Source organism: Hylobates moloch, unplaced genomic scaffold, assembly GCF_009828535.3.
Source record: "Hylobates moloch isolate HMO894 unplaced genomic scaffold, HMol_V3 SCAFFOLD_42, whole genome shotgun sequence".
NCBI lineage: Eukaryota > Metazoa > Chordata > Mammalia > Primates > Hylobatidae > Hylobates > Hylobates moloch.
Window position 1 is genome coordinate 327997 of NW_026652317.1, and position 19728 is coordinate 347724.

Here is a 19728-nt window from a genome sequence, read left to right on the forward strand (position 1 = left end):
AGGGTCAGGGTTTCACCATGTTGCCCAGGCTGGTCTCAAACTCCTGGGCTCAAGTGATCCGCTCACCTTGGCCTCCCAAAGTGCTGGCCTTACAGGCATGAGCCACTGCTCCCAGCCAAAATGTGGGGTTTTTTTTTTTTTTTGAGACGGAGTCTTGCTCTGTTGCCCAGGCTAGAGTGCAGTGGTGCGATCTCGGCTCACTGCAAGCTCTGCCTCCCAGGTTCACACCATTCTCCTGCCTCAGTCTCCCGAGTAGCTGGGACTACAGGCTCCCGCCACGACGTCTGGCTAATTTTTTGTATTTTTAGTAGAGACGGGGTTTCACTGTGTTAGCCAGGATGGTCTCAATCTCCTGACCTCATGATCCACCCGCCTCGGCCTCCCAAAGTGCTGGGATTACAGGCGTGAGCCACCGCACCTGGCCAAATGTGGGTATTTTTTACACACTGAAAAAGCTGCTGTATAACCTGCTCCTGTCTTCCCTGAGCTCTATGGTTCCAGCCCTTCATGGACCATCCTTTCCATCTACTACTGGATGTCAATTCTGTGATACTTCATGCTTTGGGTATGGTTATTAAGCTAAGACTGTAATAATCAAATCTCACGTGTCAAGGCTAACAGGGAAAAATTCTACACCCTACCCCAAGAAAGTGCTAACCACATGATTCAAATGCAATGTGCGGTGGGGTTTTCTGTTCCTTAAAAGCAATGGCTAGTATTAAAACATTTTTTAAATAAATAAATAAATAAACAGCAACATCCGGGCACACTGGCTCACACCTGTAATGCCAGCACTTTGGGAGGCCGAGATGGGTGGATTGCCTGAGGTCAGGAGCTCAAGACCAGCCTGGCCAACATGGAGAAACCTTGTCTCTACTATATTAAAAATACAAAAGTTAGCCGGGTATGGTAGCACACACCTATAATCCCAGCTACTTGGGAGGCTGAGGGACGAGAATCGCTTGAACCCAGGAAGTGGGAGGTTGCAGTAAGCCGAGATCACGCCACTGCACTACAGCTTGGGCAACAGAGCAAGACTCTCTCTCTCTCTCTCTCTCACACACACACACACACACGCACACACACACAAGCAACAACAGAATATAGCTACAATATAATAATGTAAATACAATCTTTGTAGCATTAATATGCTTACTGTACACAGAATACAATCTGTGTGGATATTCTCCAAAACATGATTTTAAATTGTTTTATGATTATAGATTATAAAGGTTTTTATACTCCTCTAAAGAAAAACAACAACATAGTTTCTACCAGACGCAGGATAAGAGATCACACAAACTAGGGAGAAAAAAACAAAACAAAACAAAACAAAAAAACGAGCTAAGACTGGAACCATATGTATCATGGGAAATACAGGACTAGCAAGGGGAAAGAGAGAGGAATTATTTTTTTCATGTAACAAATATTGCATAAAACTATAAAAATTGTATTTATTTGGGTATGTGAACCCCAGACTGACCATGACATACAAAAATAATTTTCACATTAAGATAACAGAAACAAAAGCAACATGAAAGGCTGACAGGGAATCATAAAAAGCTTAAAAAACCCTCAAGTACATTTTCTAATTTCCTTTGAGGAGACTGTGTGCTGGAACTGTTAAAAAATACTGAAAAGTCATGCAAAAAACCTATTTTTGGGTTATTTTAACACATTATAATTTGTGCTTATATTATTTGTTATGAGCTTAATGCAAATAAGTCCTTTACAATGGATAATAAATGTAGAGACCCTTTACCAATAACTTACCAATCCATAATTTCCAAACTCATAAAAAAAAAAATCAGTTCTCTCATCTTAGCATCACAGAAACTTCATTATGTGCACATAGGTTTTTGCTTAGCCAGCCAAGGAGAGAAGTACTATAGCTGCCTTAAATAACTAAATTATTCTGTAGCATACTAATTCACCCCATGAAAGCTAATTCCAAGGAAAGTTGACATTTGGTAACTAGGTAAATGCCACGTGAAATTTAATGTTTTCTTGAAAGAATCCCCAAGAATTGTTCTTTTTAAAAAAATTCTGATTTTCAAAGAAAAATTAAGACATTTTTTCTAAGGTTCATTTCTTTGTCTCAATAATAGCATGGTAATGAAAAACCTAGAAACCCACCTCAGTGTGTCTTTGATGTAATGCATTATATTCCTTCTTCAGTTCTGCTTCTCTTTCTTCAAGTCTGCTAACTGAAATTAAGATACATACACTTGATCAAAACAAAATAAGAAATTTACTTGAAAAAGTACATGTTTAAACTCAGAATGGGCTATCCATAATCCTTAGCAACTTTCAGACTCAGTGTTCCATATGCAAGTCTTCACAAAGCAGTGACCTCATTTCATCATCCTCAATAATGAAAACTTTCAGATGAGGGGAATACATTAGATTGGTTCTCTAATATTCCTATATTTATCAGGTCATCCCCCTAAACAGTTTTTTTTTTTAACATGATATAGAATTAACTCTTTCAAAAACACAAATCACCTCATCAAAGTTTTAAACTGGGATTGGGGCCCAAATAATGTATTTCCAACACTACTCAAGCTCTTTAGCACTGGCAGTTTGTGAAAGTTGATTGTTTATAAGTACTTTTCCTGCTTCAGGTCTCCTCAATTTCAGGGACTCATCTTCTTTTATTTAGCTCCCTCTGCTGATGGGTTTTGTGAGTGGCACTGACTTGAGGTAGTGCTCACAGTGTACAACTTTAGGATATTAAAAAAAAAAAGTTTTATTAATAGATCCTGAGATACAGAATGTCAGGACAGGATTCCACAGGAAAGAATAACTGATAGCAAAGAGGAATGATTCAGGGAGGAGGTGGTGTCCACACAGAACCACAAAGGAAGAAATTACAGTACTCAAGACAGATGGTAATGAGAGCATTCCTGACACTGTTACTACAGAGAAGGGAACACAAAACCATGCCAGTGGTGAGGCAGAGGGTGGTGGTGAGGCAGAGGGGAGACTGGCCAGACTGGAGGAGCCCATACTTGGCTAAGGAGCAGTGGGAGACAGTCTGGGGAGAAATAAAGCTGGTGCTAGAGGAGTTTGTCAAGGTACTCGTTTAGTCTGTTGGAAAGCCTGAGCATAGTTGAAAATGTTCCCTGGGTTTAAGGGTCGCTGGCTGCCAACAGGCAAGGCGGTGTGTAATCTACAACTGGTGACCGTGGAGGACAGCTGTAGAAGGAACTAGTATGAACTAATACTCTGACAGCAGATAAATGAATGTTTTATATGCCTCCTAGTATTAACACACCAGACACCAAACAAAACATACCTTGTGCTGCCCAGAAAATTCATTTTGGGTTTGTATACCTTTACTTGCCATAATCTGTTTAAATATCTTGAAAATATGTGATTAGGAAAACTGTAGCTGTCTTTGTTTTGATTTGTTTCTAATTCAAGCCTATGTGTCGTTGGCTCATTACATTTGCACCAGAGAGCAAACACACACTACAGTACCCACGGAGCACATTTTATCATGCCACGCAAGTGTTGAGTACATCTGCTGCTCATCTTATCCTGTGGCTGAAAGCGATAATAAGCAAATTTATTATGCAGATGTGTCATGATAAAATAATAGATGCTACAACCATAAATTAATTTTTTAATAAAATTTAATTCTATGATTTTTATTTAAAAACAGGAAATCCAAGCAAATTATGCATATTTAATAATTTCAAAATAAACATTTTCTACTACTTCTTGTCATTTAAACTGATTAAAAGCTTAAAGGAATTCTGAGACTACTGGAAAAACCATATCTATTTTCAATTGTTCATCTCTTTGAATCATTATTTTCTTGATAATGTGCAACAAAAACAAGAATTGGATGCTGAGGCTAAAATAAAATCCAACTATCATTCATAATCCTCGATTTCAAATTTGTGCTCAATAGCAGACCCTTATTATTCTTGTCAGCTTATATAAATTCATAAATAAATTTGTATCACCAACACCACCACTACTAATAGCAGCCAACAATATCAAGTGCTTATTAGGTACCATACAGTCCTAAGAACTGCATATAAACTAACTTATTTGAGCCTAACATTAACCTTATGACCAAAGTATTATTATTACATCCATGGTAGAGATGAGGAAACTGAAGCAAATAGGAGCTAAGTAACTTGCCCAAAGTCACACAGATAGAAAATGGCAAAGCAAGGATTCCTATCAGAATCTGGCTCCAAAATCTATGTTCTTAATTACCATGCTATACTGCTTCTCAGCAAATACTCCTTTTAATCTGTTTTGTATATTGGAGTTTACTTTAAGACTTCACTTTGGGCAGAGGGGAGTATGCTTCAAACAAAAAACTCCTCTGTTCTTACAGAAACAACCCATTCACAGATACTTTGACACAAAGGCATCAAACTGCCAAACAAAATGTGTACCCAAGTCAGGGAGATGCACATTAAAACCAAAATGCAACACCACCATGCTTCTGAATGGCTACAACGAAAAACACAACACACCAAGTGCCAGTATGGATGTGGAACTACTGGAACTTTCATAAACTGTGGTGTATGGTTTCATACACCGTAACTTGGTATGCCCAATTTAAGAACTGTTTGGCAAGATTTAATTAAGTTGAACGTTTGCAACCCTATGACAAAACAATGTCATTGCTAGAAAGCCTATATATGTGTCTACCCAAAGGTATTTAAAACAATGTTCAAAGAAGCACAATCTGAAAACAACCCAACTGTCCATCAAGAGTAGAATGGATAAATATTCATGTACTGGAATACTGTACAATGTGAATAAACAAATTATTGCCACACACAACATCAAGGACCAATAGTACAAATATGATGTTGAAGGAAAGAAGCAGAAACAAAAGAATAAAAATTCAAAGACATATCACAAAACTAATCTGAAATGTTAGAAGTCAGGATAGTAGTTACCTCTGGGGAGGAGTTAGTGATCTAATGTATTTATGTCTGTATAGCCCCAGCCCACCTCAGTTCAAACACAATGTGCATCCATTCACACAGGCACTTTCCTTTGCTTGAATACTCATTCTTCCGTATGTTATCCTACAACGGCTATGAGTTCAACATGTAGCATGGGATTTAAACAAATTACTCAGAACCATAACAAACAAGCTTTATTGCTCTGACTTTAGCATTCTCAGGGACAGAACAAAAATGTTACCGAACAGACTGGATAAAGAAAATGTGGTGGCTCACACCTGTAATCCCAGCACTTTGAGAGCCGAGGTGGGCGGATCACAAGGTCAGAAGTTCGAGAACAGCCTGGCCAACATGGTGAAAACTCATCTCTACTAAAAATACAAAAACTAGCTGGGCGTGGTGGTGCATGCCTGTAATTCCAGTTACTTGGGAGGCTGAGGCAGGAGAATCGCTTGAACCCAGGAGCGGAGGTTGCAGTGAGCCAAGATTGCGCCATTGCAACTCCAGCCTGGCAACAGAGTGTGACTCCATCTCAAAAAACAAACAAACAAAACACCAGAATCTCACCACTTTTACCACCTTCATCACTCTCACCTTGACCCAAGACATCATCTCTTGCTTAGGTTATTACAATAATAATCCTGGTGTCCTGACTAGTTTCTCTACTTAGCCTTTGTTCTCTACATTCTCAAAATAGAGATGGAATCAACGAGTGACTAACTGCTCAAAACTTCAAAGCTTCCGATCTCATTTTTAAAAGGAAAAAAAAATTCTTACGATGGTCTGTAAGACTTTTCTGGATCTGATTGTCAACTCACAACACTCTTTGCTCCCCATCCCCACAGAGAACTCTTATCTCCTGACCTGTTATGGACTGAATTGTGCCCCCTCACCCTCCAAATTCATAGGCTGAAGCTCTACCTCCCAAAATGACTGCATTTGGGGGATAAGTTATGCCTTTAAGAAGATAATTAAGGGCCAGGTGAGGTGGCTCACACCTGTAATCCCAGCACTTTGGGAGGCCGAGGCAGGTGGATTACCTGGGCAGGAGTCCGAGACCAGCCTGGCCAACATGGTGAAACCCTGTTTCTACTAAAAATACAAAACTTAGCCAGGTGTCACGGCAAATAGCAGTAAGCTCAGCTACTTGGGAGGCTGAGGCAGGAGGATCACTTGAATCTGGGAGATGGAGGTTGCCGTGAGCTGAGATTGCACTCCAGCCTCGGTGACAGAGCGGGACTCTGACTTTTTAAAAAAAAAAAAAAAAAGGCAGAAGAAGGTAGGTAATTAAGGTTGAATGAGGTCATTAGGGTGGGGCCCTGATCCAACAGGGCTGGTATCCTTATAACAGCACGAGATAGGCAAAAGGCCATATTAGGACACAGAGGTAAAGCAGCCACCTGCAAGCCAAGGAGAAAGGCCTCAGGAGAAACCAAATCTGCTTGTACCATGGATCTCAGATTTCCAGCCTCCAGACTGTGAGAAATAAATTTCTGCTATTGTAGCCACCCAATCTGTAATATTTTGTTATGGCAGCCCTAGCTGACTTATACCATTAAGCAAACCTCAGAGAGAAGCCTTTTTTTTTTTCTTTTTTTTTTTTTTTTCCTTGAGACAGAGTCTCGCTCTGTCACCAGGCTGGAGTGCAATGGCACGATCTCGGCTCACTGCAACCTCCACCTCCCTGGTTGAGGCGATTCTCCTGCCTCAGCCTCCCTGAGTAGCTGGGACTATAGGCGTGCACCACCACACCCAGCTAATTTTTGTATTTTTAGTAGAGAGGGGGTTTCATCATGTTGGTCAGGATGGTCTCGATCTCCTGACCTCGTGATCCACCCACCTCGGCCTCCCAAAGTGCTAGGATTACAGGCGCCCCGCCGAGAGAAGCTTTTATGTAAGGTGTTTGTCAACTGACTTGGTCAGAGAGCTGGGTGTATACCTTACAGAACAAAACATTATAATGCCACAAAACAAAGTCAGGTCCTGACTGATTTTATGCCAGCTTCCTAATCAATTTCTGTTTGCACTGCTTTGTGTCAAATGTACACCACTTAATAGTGAGATTAGGCCAGGAGCGGTGGCTCAAACCTGTAATCTCAGCACTGTGGGAGGCCAAGGCGAGCAGATCACCTGAGGTCAGGAGTTCCAGGCCAGCCTGGCCAACATGGTGAAACCTCTCTATTAATAATACGAAAATTAGCTGGGCATGGGGGTGCACACCTGTGTCCTAGCTACTCGGAAGGCTGAGGCAGGAGAATCACTTGAACCCAGGAGGTGGAGGTTGCAGTGAGCTGAGAACACAACATTGCACTCCAGTCTGGGCAACAAGAGCAAAACTCTGTCTCCAAAAAAAAAAAAAAAAAAAAGGCTTGTGGGAAGGAGACATATAACACAATATACCACTAATTTTGGGAGATTTCCAATATTTATCTACATGAATATGACCATTGTTCACATAAGCTTAGGTTCATCCATAAAAATTCCTTAAAGTTCTAGTAATCATTTTGTTCTTCTTAAGCATTTTGAATTATTTCTATCATTAATTCCTTCAGCCTCCATTCACAGCTTTCTAACCCATCAGGGTTACTTTTTGCTAAATTTACTTCCATTTGGCAACACAGTCTTACTTTCACCTCAAAAATAACATCTGATAAACTATCAATCCATTCTCTAACCATCTCTTTCAAAAGGTGAAATGGTTATATTTACTAATCTCATATAAATAATATACATACATACCTATATTTTTTTATTTAATAGCAACCATTTATCACAGAAAAAGGGCATTTAGCACCTGCAAACTACCTGGAGTTACAGATGACTTGTCCCTTTTGTTAATTTTTTTAATAGACTTTATTTTTAGAGCTGTTTTAGGGTCACAGCAAAATTGAATGAAAGTACAGAGAATTTCCATGTATTTGCAGCCCCCCTACACAAGCAACCTCCCCTACCATCAACATCTAGAATCAGAGTGGCATACTTTTTACAATCAATAAACCTACACTGACACATGCTTATCACCCAAAGTATATCAACTACATTAGGGTACACTCTTGGTGTTGTATACTCTACAGCTTTTGACGAAAATATGACCTGTGCCACCATTACAGTATCAAACAAAATAAGTTCACTGCCTTAAAAATCCTCTGTGCTCCACCTATTCATCCCTCCCTACCATCTCCCAAACCTTGGCAATCAATGATCTTTTTACTGTCTCCATAGTTTTGCCTTTTCCAGAATGTCACATAGTTGGAATCATACAGTACCTAGCCTTTTCAGATTGGCTTCTTTCACTTGGTAATATGCATTTGAGGTTACTCCATATCTTTTTTTTGTTTGTTTTTGAGACAGAGTCTTGCTCTTTCACCCAGGCTGGAGTGTAGTGGTGTGATCTCAGCTCACTGCAACCTCCGCCTGCCAGGTTCGAGCAATTCTCATGCCTCAGCTTTCCGAGTAGCTGGGACTACAGGCACCCACCACCATACCTGGCTAATTTTTGTATTTTAGTAGACACAGGGTTTCGCCATGTTGGCCAGGCTGGTCTCGAACTCCTGACCTCAGGAGATTCACCTGCCTCCGCCTCTCAAAGTGCTAGGATTACAGGCGTGAGCCACCACACACAACCTACTCCACGTCTTTTCCTGGACAAACAGTTTATTTCTTTTTAGCACTGACTAATATTCCATTGTCTAGATTACCATAGTTTATGCCTGTTATTTTCATAAGAGCTAAAGGTCTTAAAATTACAGGTCTTAAACTTTTACTATCTCTTTCACACACAAAATTTCATGTTTTTAATGCACAAAAAGTGGTATTTTAAGATATTTTCAACTTACTGTTACATATTAGAAACTTGTATGCTGGCCAGGCACAGTGGCTCACGCCTGTAATCCCAGTACTTTGGGAAGCCAAAGCAGGCGTATCACTTGAGGTCAGGAGTTCAAGACCAGCCTGGCCAACATGGCGAAACCCCATCTCTACAAAAAATACAAAAAAATTTAGCTGGGTGTGGTGGTACATGCCTGTAATCTCAGCTACTTGGGAGGCTGAGGCAGGAGGATCGTTTGAACCTGGGAGGTGGAGGTTGCAGTGAGCCAAGACTGTGCCACTGCACTCCAGCCTGGGCCACAGGGCAAGACTACATCTCAAAAAAAAACAAAAAAAGAAAATTGTATGCTGATGACGTCTATCTTTTCGCTAAGTTTTTGATACAAAATAAATCATAAAGTATACTTAAATTAACCTCTGTCTCAGCTTTTTACATAAATGTATTTTGGCTGTACCCTGTTAAATAACAGGCAAAATACTGAATTTTCCAACATCTAAAATAAAAGCAGGCCAGGGCCAGGCGTAGTGGCTCACACCTGTAATCTCAGCACTTTGGGAGACCAAGGTGGGTGGATCACCTCAGGTCAGGAGTTGGAGACCAGCCTGGCCAATACGGTGAAATCCCGTCTCTACTAAAAACAAAAATTAGCTGGGTGTGGTGGCACATGCCTGTAATCCCAGCTACTTGGGAGGCTGAGGCAGGAGAATTGCTTGAACCTGGGAGGTGGAGGTTGCAGTGAGCCAAGATCGTGCCACTGCACTCCAGCCTGGGCAACAGAGCCAGACTCCATCTCAAAAATAAATAAATAAATAAGTAAATAAGTAAAAAATAATAAAATGGAATTTTAAAAGAATAAAATAAAAGCAGACAAAAAACAAAATAAAAGCAGGGTTAAAATATCTACATAAATTAGATGTAAATATTATCCTCTAGCATAAGTATTATATCCACTTCCATCTTCCTCTCCACTCCAGTAGAAGAGTAAATTAGAGCCTGTTCACCTCAGTATACTTACTTAAGGCCCTTAACTAATTCATTTATCTTTCCCATTAAAATTAAACAGAAGGTTTATCATTCTGCTTAGTTATATTCAGATGTGTCACTGATAGCTAATTATACAAATAAAACAAGATGACTAATATACTACCTACTCCTAGTAGGCAACCACAGCATTGTAAAGATGGTTCAAACATTAAGTTATCTACTTACCCATTTATGAACTAGGAACTAAACGAGTCAAGATGCCAAGAGGAAACCCAAGGAGTATCTTCCCAAAGTGGTTGCTCATTATACTCAGCTCTTCAAAACTATATTACTACAGACTTTCAGATAGCAAAGTTAAGAGCGTTGGTTGTTTCTAGCTCTAGCAGGATATATAGGCAATTGAAATGGGGGTGGAGGGTATCGCATAAAAGAATATTATTCGGTTATGAAAAGGAAGGAAGTACTGACACATGCTACAACATGAATGAACCTTTATGCTAGGTGAAAAAAGCCAGTCACAAAAGACCATATATTGTATGCTCCTATTATTATGAAATGTCCAGAACAGGCAAATCTATAGAGACAAAAATTAGATTAGTGGTTTTCAGGGACAAGGGGAAGCAGAAAAGCAGGAGTAAGTGTAACAGGTATGAGGGGGTGGTTCTTCTTGGGGTGACAGAAATGTTCTGGAATTAGTGGTGGCGGTTGTACAACCTTGAAAATTGTACGAAAAACCGCTGAAGTGTACACTTCAAAATGGTGAATTTTGGCCGGGTGTGGTGGCTCAGGCCTGTAATCCCAGCACTTTGGGAGGCCAAGGCGGACAGATCACCTGAGATCAGGAGTTCGAGACCAGCCTGGCCAACATGATGAAACCCCGTCTCTACTAAAAATACAAAAAGCTAGCCGGGCATGGTGGCAGGTGCCTGTAATCCTGGCTACTGAGGAGGCTGAGGCAGGAAAATTGCTTGAATCTGGGAGGCGAAGGTTGCAGTGAGCTGAGATCGCACCATTGCACTCCAGCCTGGGCAACTAGAACAAAATTCCATCTCAAAAAATATATATATAAATAAATAAAATAAAATGGTGGATTTTATGATATGTGAATTCGATTTCAATTTTTAATTTAATTTAATTTTTTTTTTTTTTTTTTTTGAGACGGAGTCTCGCTCTGTCCCCCAGACTGGAGTGCAGTGGCTCAATCTCGGCTCACTGCAAGCTCCACCTCCTGGGTTCACGCCATTCTCCTGTCTCAGCCTCTCCGAGTAGCTGGGACTACAGGCACCCGCCACCACGCCCGGCTAATTTTTTGTATTTTTAGTAGAGACGGGGTTTCACCGTGGTCTCAATCTCCTGACCTCGTGATCCGCCCGCCTCGGCCTCCCAGAGTGCTGGGACTACAAGCGTGAGCCACCGCGCCCGGCTTAATTTTATTTTTAAATAGAGACAGGGTCTCGCTATTTTAACCAGGCTGGTTATGAACTCCTGGCCTCAAGCAATCCTCCTGCCTCAGCCTCCCAAAGTCCTGGAATTATAGGCACGAGCCACCAGGCACAGCCTGGATTTCAATTTTAAAAAGAGTCATTTGAAACCTATTCCTTAACACAAGTATGAGGAAATTAATTCTTCATTTAATAACCTATTTTTTAAAGAAAAAGTCAAATGGTAAGGGATCAAAAAGAAAAATATCAACATTTATGCTATAAGAGAAGGACATTTTAATGAAATGTCCTTCTCTTCTCTTCCTCAGATAATTCACAGTAGAAAGAATAGGCAGATGTTGCTAAGCCTTAGGCAGAATCATTCCTTTGCCTCAACACTTGGGCAAAATAACATACTAATGGCCCCTACTGAGGCTGTTAAGCTGAGGCAAAGAGTGGCCAGATGTTAACCAACAGTTTCCTCTTTTGCTTGGACAAATAGCTAGGCTATCCATCCCAGCCCTGCAGGTAGCCTCTGATTAACTTATAGCCAATGAAGTAGCAGTAAAAGTGATGTGTGCTACTCCTAGGCCTGGTCCAGTAAAGACCCTCCACACACGATGAACCATGCCCTTTACCCTTCCTCCAACTTAATGCAGGTAAGACAAACTTAGAAGCTATAAAGGGGGAAATGCCCATGTCTCCACAAAAGCCACCCACTTATCTGAAACATCCACTTTTTAAACTTTATGTAAGCAAGAAATAACACTTGAGTCATTAATATATAATTTTTGTGGCTAGTTCGCTATAGCAACTACAGTTAGCTTAACATATATCAGCTTATAAACATGTACTGAAATCCTCTTAAAAGTTAGCATTCCAGGCCGGGCGCAGTGGCTCACGCTTGTAATCCCAGCACTTTGGGAGGCCGAGGCGGGCGGATCATGAGGTCAGGAGATCGAGACCACGGTGAAACCCCGTCTCTACTAAAAAATACAAAAAAAAAAATTAGCCGGGCGTGGTGGCAGGCACCTGTAGTCCCAGCTACTCGGAGAGGCTGAGGCAGGAAAATAGTGTGAACCCGGGAGGCGGAGCTTGCAGTGAGCCGAGATCGTGCCACTGCACTCCAGCCTGGGTGACAGAGCAAGACTCCATCTCAAAAAAAAAAAAAAAAAAAAAAAGTTAGCATTCCAAATTATCAAAGGTATGTTACCCCATTATGTTTGTTTTTTTTTTTTTTCTTGAGACAGGGTCTTGTTCTGTTTCCTAGGCTGGAGTGCAATGGCACAATCACAGCTCACTGCAGCCTTGACTTCCTGGGCTCAAGCAATCCTCCAGGCTCAAGTGATCTTCCCAAACAGTTGGCACTATAGGCATGTGCCACCAGGCCAAGATAATTTTTTGATTTTTTGTAGAGACAAGGTCTCACTATGTTGCCCAGGCTGATCTCGAACTCCTGGTCTCAGGCACTCCTCCCACCTCAGCTTTCCAAAATACTGAGATTACAGGTGTGAGCCATTGCCTCCAGTCCCCATTATGTTTTAAGAATAGTTTACTTCGGCTATTCAGGAGGCTGAGACAGGAGAATTGCTTGAACCCAGGAGGCAGAGGCTGCAGTGAGCCAAGATCATGGCATTGTACTCCAGGCTGGGTGACGGAGTGAGATTCTGTCTCAAAAAAAAAAAAAAAAAAAGACCAGGCGCGGTGGCTCACGCCTGTAATCCCAGCACTTTGGGAGGCCAAGGCGGGCAGATCACGAGGTCAGAAGATCGAGACCATCCTGGTCAACATGGTGAAACCCTGAGATCAAGACCATCCTGGCCAACATGGTAAAACCCCGTCTCAACTAAAATACAAAAAATTAGCCAGGCATGGTGGCACACTCCTGTAGTCCCAGCTACTAGGGAGGCTGAGGCAGGGGAATCGCTTGAACCTGGGAGGTGGGGGCTGCAGTGAGCCGAGATTACACCACTGCGCTCTAGCCTCGCGACAGAGCAAGAGTCCGTCTCAAAAAAAAAAGGATAGTTTACGTCTGTTACTATAAATGATTTTCCGAATGTTATTCTGGTGGTATATTCTCTCCTGCCTAATACCTACAGCAAGAACCTGAACAGAAACTGTTTTATGACTTTGTGTATTTCATGTTTTCTTTACCGATATACTGTGATCTTAAATTTTATTATTATCTTTGTAGGTACTTACAATATAAATCATGTAACACAAAGATCATATATAATTGATCATATAATACATAGAAAATATACACACATACACCAAGATCAAATAATACAAATTCAGAACCTTTCTTTTCTGAAAATACTTACAATAACTCAGAACAACAACATATCCAATGAACTCAGCTTACTCAAGGCCTAACTCCCGTAAGATGGTATAAACACTTTTGAGAAGTCACTTTAACATGTGGAAGAGCCATCTCTTTAAAGTCCTGAATGCCACTAAGGAATCAGTTAAAGGGAAAAGAAAAGGAAGTAGAAGGGAAGGGGAAAGCAGGAAAGAAAAGCCCGCCTGGCAAGTACCATAGACATCCTCGAAAGCCTCAAGTACCATGAAGTTAACCTACGCCTATATTGCTGCATTCCATTTGAAGTGTATTAAAAGGTCATTTCTTGTTTAATTTTTATCACGTAAACCTAAACTTCAAAACGATCTCAGGGAAAATTCTAAACCTTGTTATTTTACTCATCAAAACGAGCTCCAAGCCGAGATTAACTGGAAATAAACAAGATTCTGTTCATCCTATCCCAAAACAACTGATAAGTAACTGCCATTTTTAAAATTGCTAATTTTCTGGGGAGTTAAAAAAAAAAAGGCAAATCATGTTATCTAAAAAAAAAAAAGGTGAGGGGGCAAGAAAAAAGAACAATCAAAAGACAAATCCAAAATTTCCCCTTTATAATAATGAATGGAGATACTTCAGCCTCATTTTGAGCGCTCTTTCTATCCATCTTTCCAAAAAGCAAGAGGATAAGATTAAGGCAGGAAGAGCCACCTGCTCTGCCGGCTCAAAATCAGAGCTTACCTCCTGAGATTGATGGCCTTTGCCAAGTTTGGAACACCTTCCATCTCTGTTGTCTTCTGCCCCATCAGACTGCTGATAGGCCTACGGGGGGAAGAAAGAGAAACAGACCTGCTAGAATGCCATATCCAACTCATTACTTGCCTTCTCAAAAGGAATCATCAGTTTTTACTGTTCCTGGAAGGCAGATAGTCCAACTGTTGCTGGGCCTCAGAAGATTGACATGTGGTCTTTCAGAAACTTCTTGAACAATTTAGCATCAGAAGTCCCAACAGGTAAGCAAGGCTGACTTAAGAGCAAAGAAATCCCAGACAACCACATCAAAACAGTAATAACAACCTCTCCTCACCAACTAAGTCCTTTACCATATCTCTCAACTTCAAAAAATTTTCAGATATGTTATTAATCAATGACACAATGTGAAATTATACATGTTTTAAAGCTACTATGAATCAGTGATCATATTCTCAAAACAGAGTAGGATAACTTCAAAGAATCCCAGCAGTGGAAACTTCTAGTGATCTGACAGATCTCTGTCTTGACGATGTTACCTAAGCCATCCACAACAAAGTTAATGATTTTCCTACCTAAAGTCTCTATGTAGGGACAGTCCACGCTTAACTTCTGCACATATTCCTGTGTATCACCCTCATGGCCAAGAAATACTTCCTCATGACCAACCAAAGCCAAAAAATTCATTTTCTCTCACTTAATCTTCCAAAATAACAGACAAACAGCTTGCTATGCTCCTTATCCATCCCTTTATATGTCTGAAAGATTAATCAAATTATTCGTATTTTCCCTGTTCTCTAAGCAAATCACCAGAAATCCTTTAACTCTTACTCATAAACTTAATTTTCTGATACCTTTAGTTCTAGATATTAATTATAAATTACAACTTTAAGGTTCTCAATAGACAACACTAGACTACAAAAATGAAAGAGCCCAAAAACAGATAATAAAACATAAAACAGCTAAAGACCACAAGTATTACCTAATGAAGCAGAAGTAATGTTAGTGTTTGCAAAAGCTATCTTGTGCCTAATTTCCTACTTTCCCACTCATATGTAGGCTCTAAATAAAAAATAGCTGATATATAGTTTATTAAATATATAGATATTCTTAGTATTGCGAAGAACTAGATTCTGATTAAACAGACTAAAAGTAGCTTTCTAAATAATTAACTTGTCATTCTTTTAAAACCAAAAGATATAATTCAAACTCCTAAAGCTGCCTCATTAAAAAAAATACTTTCAACAAAAACACATATCATCATTAAAATATATATAATATAAATCATCGTAATCTACTTTTATCATTCTTAAAATTATGTAGAAGGAATTGCCTATTGACATAGAACTAAAGTGGAAAAAGTGTCCTATTACAGTATTATTCAATTTTTTGAAAATACTAACATTCATTGCTAATCACAAAGCACAGTAAAGGATCTGACAAAGTTCTGTACAAGCCTGAACGTATTTTTTTAGGTGATTTGAAAAGCAGTGACAGAAAATATTTAGGCTCTCTCAAATATTAATTTTGATATGAAATGACACTTGGCAACTTTAAAATGGTTTATGTGCTGTGAAAATTCTTAATTTATCAATCACCTTGTGTTGAAGGTCTGTTTTAAGCCTTATTTAATTCCTTTAAATAAAATTAATTAAATAAAAATTAAAAATTCCTTTAAAATAAAAATTATGTTATTGTTTATGTTAATATCTCCCCCAACCTTCTATCTAGTGGAGTGCTTATTCTTATGACCAAGAAATAAGAAGTGTTTTCCTTCTAATAATAATGTTTCAAAGTGAAGACTTGCAGGTATTTTACTAGACTAAGATCTTGACACAAGATGTAAAAAGCAAAGGAATGTTATACGGGGGACGAAAAGGGTAGAAAGGTCAAAGTATAAGGATCTAACACATTTGACTTCAGTGCCAACAACATTTTTCCATTTAATTCAAAGATGAATTTTCATTTAAAGGAAGGAAGGGCGGAATTAAAGAAGAGTCTAAACATAATAGCTGAAAATCACAGCCATGGGTGCAGTGGCATACACCTGTAATCTCAGTTACTCGGGAGGCTGAGGTGGGAGGATCACTTAAACACAGGAATTAGACCCTCATCTCTTAAAAAAAAAAAAACTTACTCCCTAAAAAAACATAGCCACCAAATTAAGAAGTACCCACTAAAAAAAAAAATCACTGTCATCTAAATCTTTTCATCTTCTCCACAAAGGCAACAGCTCTATACTTAGGGACAAATAAGTTGTAAATCCAAGGAGCCTGAGGGCAACAGAAGCTTCCTAAGAGAGAATCAAATAATAAATGATTCTATATCAGCTCTGTGTGCTAATATGCTGTAAATAACGGTTCAAATTCATAAGTTATGACAAGCAAAATGGAATTTGCTACTAATCCTTACTTCTCCAATTCTATTCACATTAGAAATGGCCAAACTATTATATGCCAAGAACCACTAAAATTCCTTGACCTACTTCCTTAAATATATTGTAAGAAAACTACCAACAGAAGGGAAAACTTGTAGATGTAAAAAAAATATTTACCGCAATATGATTCAGTATACCAGAAAAAATGACCAACCAACCAACAGAAGTTTTTGGTTTTTGTATTTTAAATTTCTTACATTTATTTTACCCTGATTCACCTCTTCATTCCACAAAGGATTTGAGACAGTTTACAATAGAGCATAATATATTCATTATACATGTATAAAACGTGGATCAAGAAAAAAAAACAATTTAAATATGCCAACCAGGTAAGGTTCAAACTAGTTGTTATGGTTGCATTTCAACGTTTGTTCTGTTTCTGGGCTGCCATGGTAAAAAACACAGCGGCCATTAAATAATTCTCATAAGAGGAAAAAATAAAGCATAGTCCTCAGGGAAAACAAAAATTGTTAACAGATGGCATAGCTTCTGCATAGTGGATTTATGTGGACATAAAAATAATAATGAAGATTATACAACAAGGAAAAATACTTATGATAATGTTAAGGAAAAGATACAAAATTAAATATACATCCTAACCGCAATCATACAAAATATAATATATATGGGAAAAAGACTAGTAGGCCATATACATAATCTTCCCCTTCCTCCCCCCACTAAACTATGACTTCTTTGACCACAAGGACCATATCACACTCGTGTACCACAACCATACCTAGGCAGAATGCTAGGCATACTGGACTAGTTTAATATTTTCAACTGTATTAAAATATCTATACTTGATTGACTCAAATTTTAGATAATATTTGGCTTACAAGATAGAAATACACAACATACAACAGAGACAATAAATATAAAAAGTACTTTCTGACAAAGACCTATTACTGCCACACTATGAATGGCAAAGTTGATTACACTCCTTACACACTTGAAAAGCACCAACAGGCTTTCTCAATTCACAACTTCCTTATTCCACACAATATAGATTACAGACTCTTCTTAAGGTTCATAAGATATTAACAGGAAGTATTATTGCTACTCCCAGATAAGGAATAATATACAGCATTTAAAAAAATCCTTTATTCATGTTGGAAAAAGTAAAATATTTCTTATATTGGTTTAGATTTTGAAAAGTAATCAGAAATCTCCTAAATCAAACATCACCAAAAATTGTTAAAAAACGTATTATAGACTCAACTTTTCAACATTATTAAATCATGCAACATGACAGATTCCATACTATCAAAAGCTGTAAAGTGTGTCTTTTAATTCAGTTCCTATTTCTTTACTTTTTCTTGCTTCTCAAATAACTTTAACCAAAATTTCCCCTTTTAACAAAGGAAGTAGTCTTTAGAGCGGAACTTGAATTTTTATTGTGGCTATTTTTTAAAAGGGATATGTGCCCCTAAAATATGTTCATGAGAATTAACAAACTCAGTCTTTTAAAATTAAAGACACTAATACACTGTAAAAACACAAAAACTAGAAAAGCCATCCAGCACTCAAACAAATGGCACTCAGAAAAAAAATTGCATTCACCTCTCCTCCCACTACAGGTACTGCCAACAGTCATCTCAGTGCCCCTAAATAAATGTTTATTTTAAATTAAATGTTGGGTTACATTTACTTTGTCACAAAATTCATATTTTCTTTTTTTGTTTTAGACGGAGTCTTGCTTTGTTGCCCAGGCTGGAGTGCAGTGGCGTGATCTTGGCTCAATGCAACCTCTGCCTCCCAGGTTCAAGCAATTCTCCTGCCTCAGCCTCCCAAGTAGCTGGGGTTACAGGCATGCGCCACCACACCTGGCTAATTTTTGTATTTTTAGTAGAGACGGAGTTTCACCCTTTTGGCTAAGCTGGTCTTGAACTCCGGACCTAAGGTGATATGCCTGCCTCGGCCTCCCAAAGTGCTGGGATTACAGGCGTGAACCACCGTGCCTGGTCTCATATTTTATTTAAAAAACAAAAAATCAGGCTGGGTGTAGTGGTTCATGCTTGTAATTCCAGCACTTTGGGAGGCCGAGGTGAGCGTATCACCTGAGGTCAGGAGTTCAAGACCAGCCTGGCCAAAAGTGTGAAACTCCATCCCTACTAAAAATACAAAAATTAGCCAGATGTGGTGGCACGCACCTGAAGTCCCAGCTACTCAAGAGGCTGAGGCAGAAAGAACTGCTTGAACCTGGGAGGTGGAAGTTGCAGTGAGCCGAGATCGCGCCACTGCACTCCAACCTGCACGACAGAGCGAGACTCTTCTCAAAAAAAAAAAAAAATCAGTCACATTAAGAGTAGATAGTCCAGATCATCTGTTTTCTATTATACAAAACAAGAATTAATGAACTCCTGACATAACATTTATTTCCATTTGTTTTCATCTTTTAAACAGCAGTCACTCCCAATCCTGATTTTCCAACAGTACAGGGAACTAATGATCTTAAAGATTACTTCCTACATCACCTTTTTAAACAATAAGAAGTTTTTAGGCTGTGCACAGTGGCTAATGCCTGTAATTCTAACATGAGGGAGATCAAAGCGAGCAGATTGTTGAGCCTAGGAGTTTGAGACCAGCCTAGGCAACATGGCAAAACCTTGGCTCTACAAAAAACACAAAACTTCGGCCGGGCGAGGTGGCTCATGCCTGTAATCCCAGCACTTTGGGAGGCTGAGGTGGGCGGATCACCAGAGGTCAGGAGTTCGAGGCCAGCCTGGCTAACACGGTGAAACTCCATCTCTACTGAAAAAATGCAAAAATTAGCCGGGCGTGGTGTTGGGCGCCTGTAGTCCCAGCTACTCGGGAGGCTGAGGCAGGAGAATGGCATGAACCCGGGAGGCGGAGCTTGCAGTGAGCCAAGATAGCACCACTGCACTCCAGCCTGGGCAACAGAGCAAGACTCCGTCTCAAAAAAAAACAATTAGCCACGTGTGGTGGCATGCGCTTGTAGTCCCAGCTACTTGGGGCTGAGGTGAGAGTACTGCTTCAGCCTGGGAGGTTGAGGCTACAGTGAGCCATGATCACACCACTGCATTCCAGCCTCGGCAATAGAGCTGCAA

The 19728-nt window shown here is 39.6% G+C and overlaps 1 protein-coding gene across 9 annotated transcripts in view; it reads right to left on the reverse strand.

Annotated features, from left to right (window-relative positions):
* Positions 1–19728, reverse strand: part of LOC116463573 (C-Jun-amino-terminal kinase-interacting protein 4) — a 165472-nt gene that overhangs the window by 95626 nt on the left and 50118 nt on the right. For 8 of the 9 annotated variants that reach the window (XM_032146753.2, XM_032146751.2, XM_058434731.1 and 5 more), the window contains exon 3: positions 2137–2207. In XM_032146753.2, coding sequence (XP_032002644.1) covers positions 2137–2207 — 71 coding nt within the window. Of the gene's footprint in view, positions 1–2136; positions 2208–14214; positions 14270–19728 lie in introns of those variants that run through there. The other variant, XM_058434734.1, reaches the window with a different exon arrangement.